Here is a 983-nt window from a genome sequence, read left to right on the forward strand (position 1 = left end):
ATATGACTGATGATTTCCAGCAGGGAAACAGTGGAAGTATTTAAGTCCAATTATCCTCTCCACCCCAGTATAACCGCTCCGCTTTTGGCAGCTCCCACATGGTGCTCTGTCTTTAGTCACGCTGGGGGCTGTTATTTACGGGCGTTGTACTGTCTCCTTTCTTTTTTGGCAGTGTCCAAACAGCAGTGATAAATGTGTTCAAAGGGGGAGGCTTGCAGAACAATGAACTCTACACCCTCAACGAGAACATCAGGTAGGTCGCCGAAACGCGTGAAAAGGTAGTTTTGTTGCCACTCGTTTGGCGTTTGCTTGGTTTTGTTCCCCTACAGAACTGCAGGTAGAGGGTGGGGGGAGCAGGGATTGGAGGAATCTCAAGCACAGCTTGGGGGTTTCAGGCCAACTTCCCTCCTCTTTGCTGTTGGGTGGAGCGAATGGCATGGGGCGCTTGGGTGGTGGTGCTCGGACTTGTGTGGTTGCGTAGCTTTGATGAGGACGGGATGTGTAGTGACCTGAATTAAAAGGGGTTCGTCCCCTCCTGGAGAATTTGCCTCTTCTGGCTGTTTTCAACACATTTTTGTCAGGGCATTCATGATGGTAGTAATGTCTCTTATCTAAACCCAAGCTTCTCAGAACTGTGGAGTGTTTAAAATGAAGCTAAGACACAGCATTTCATTTCAAAGCTTAATCTTCACATGATAATTGCAGAGCAAGACCTGGAGATGCAAACCCTGAAGATAAAACCCCCGAAAGCCTAACAAACATCTTCTAACACTGATGCTAGCAGTGATTAAAATCATTTTTTTTTTTTTAAGCAGGTTTCGTGATTATCTGTGGTTTCATTGTGATTATTTGGAAAGTCTGGTTAGCAATAGATAGGACTGTAGAGTAGATACAGACCAGTTTATTCTTGCTTTGGCTCCAAGTGCTGCTAAGAGGGGTATTTTCAGAGCTCATGGAGGTAGTTCTCCTCCCTCTCTCTTTCC

At 45.8% G+C, this 983-nt stretch overlaps 1 protein-coding gene across 1 annotated transcript in view; it reads left to right on the forward strand.

Moving 5' to 3' along the window:
- The window catches only part of PRR5L (proline rich 5 like), a 25,044-nt gene that overhangs the window by 1,346 nt on the left and 22,715 nt on the right, over positions 1–983 (forward strand). Inside the window, exon 2 of the mRNA XM_010138888.1 lies at positions 173–253. Within this exon, the coding sequence (XP_010137190.1) occupies positions 173–253 (81 nt within the window). The remainder of the gene's footprint in view (positions 1–172; positions 254–983) is intronic.

The sequence above is a fragment of the Buceros rhinoceros genome, unplaced genomic scaffold, assembly GCF_000710305.1.
Source record: "Buceros rhinoceros silvestris isolate BGI_N320 unplaced genomic scaffold, ASM71030v1 scaffold12126, whole genome shotgun sequence".
Lineage (NCBI taxonomy): Eukaryota > Metazoa > Chordata > Aves > Bucerotiformes > Bucerotidae > Buceros > Buceros rhinoceros.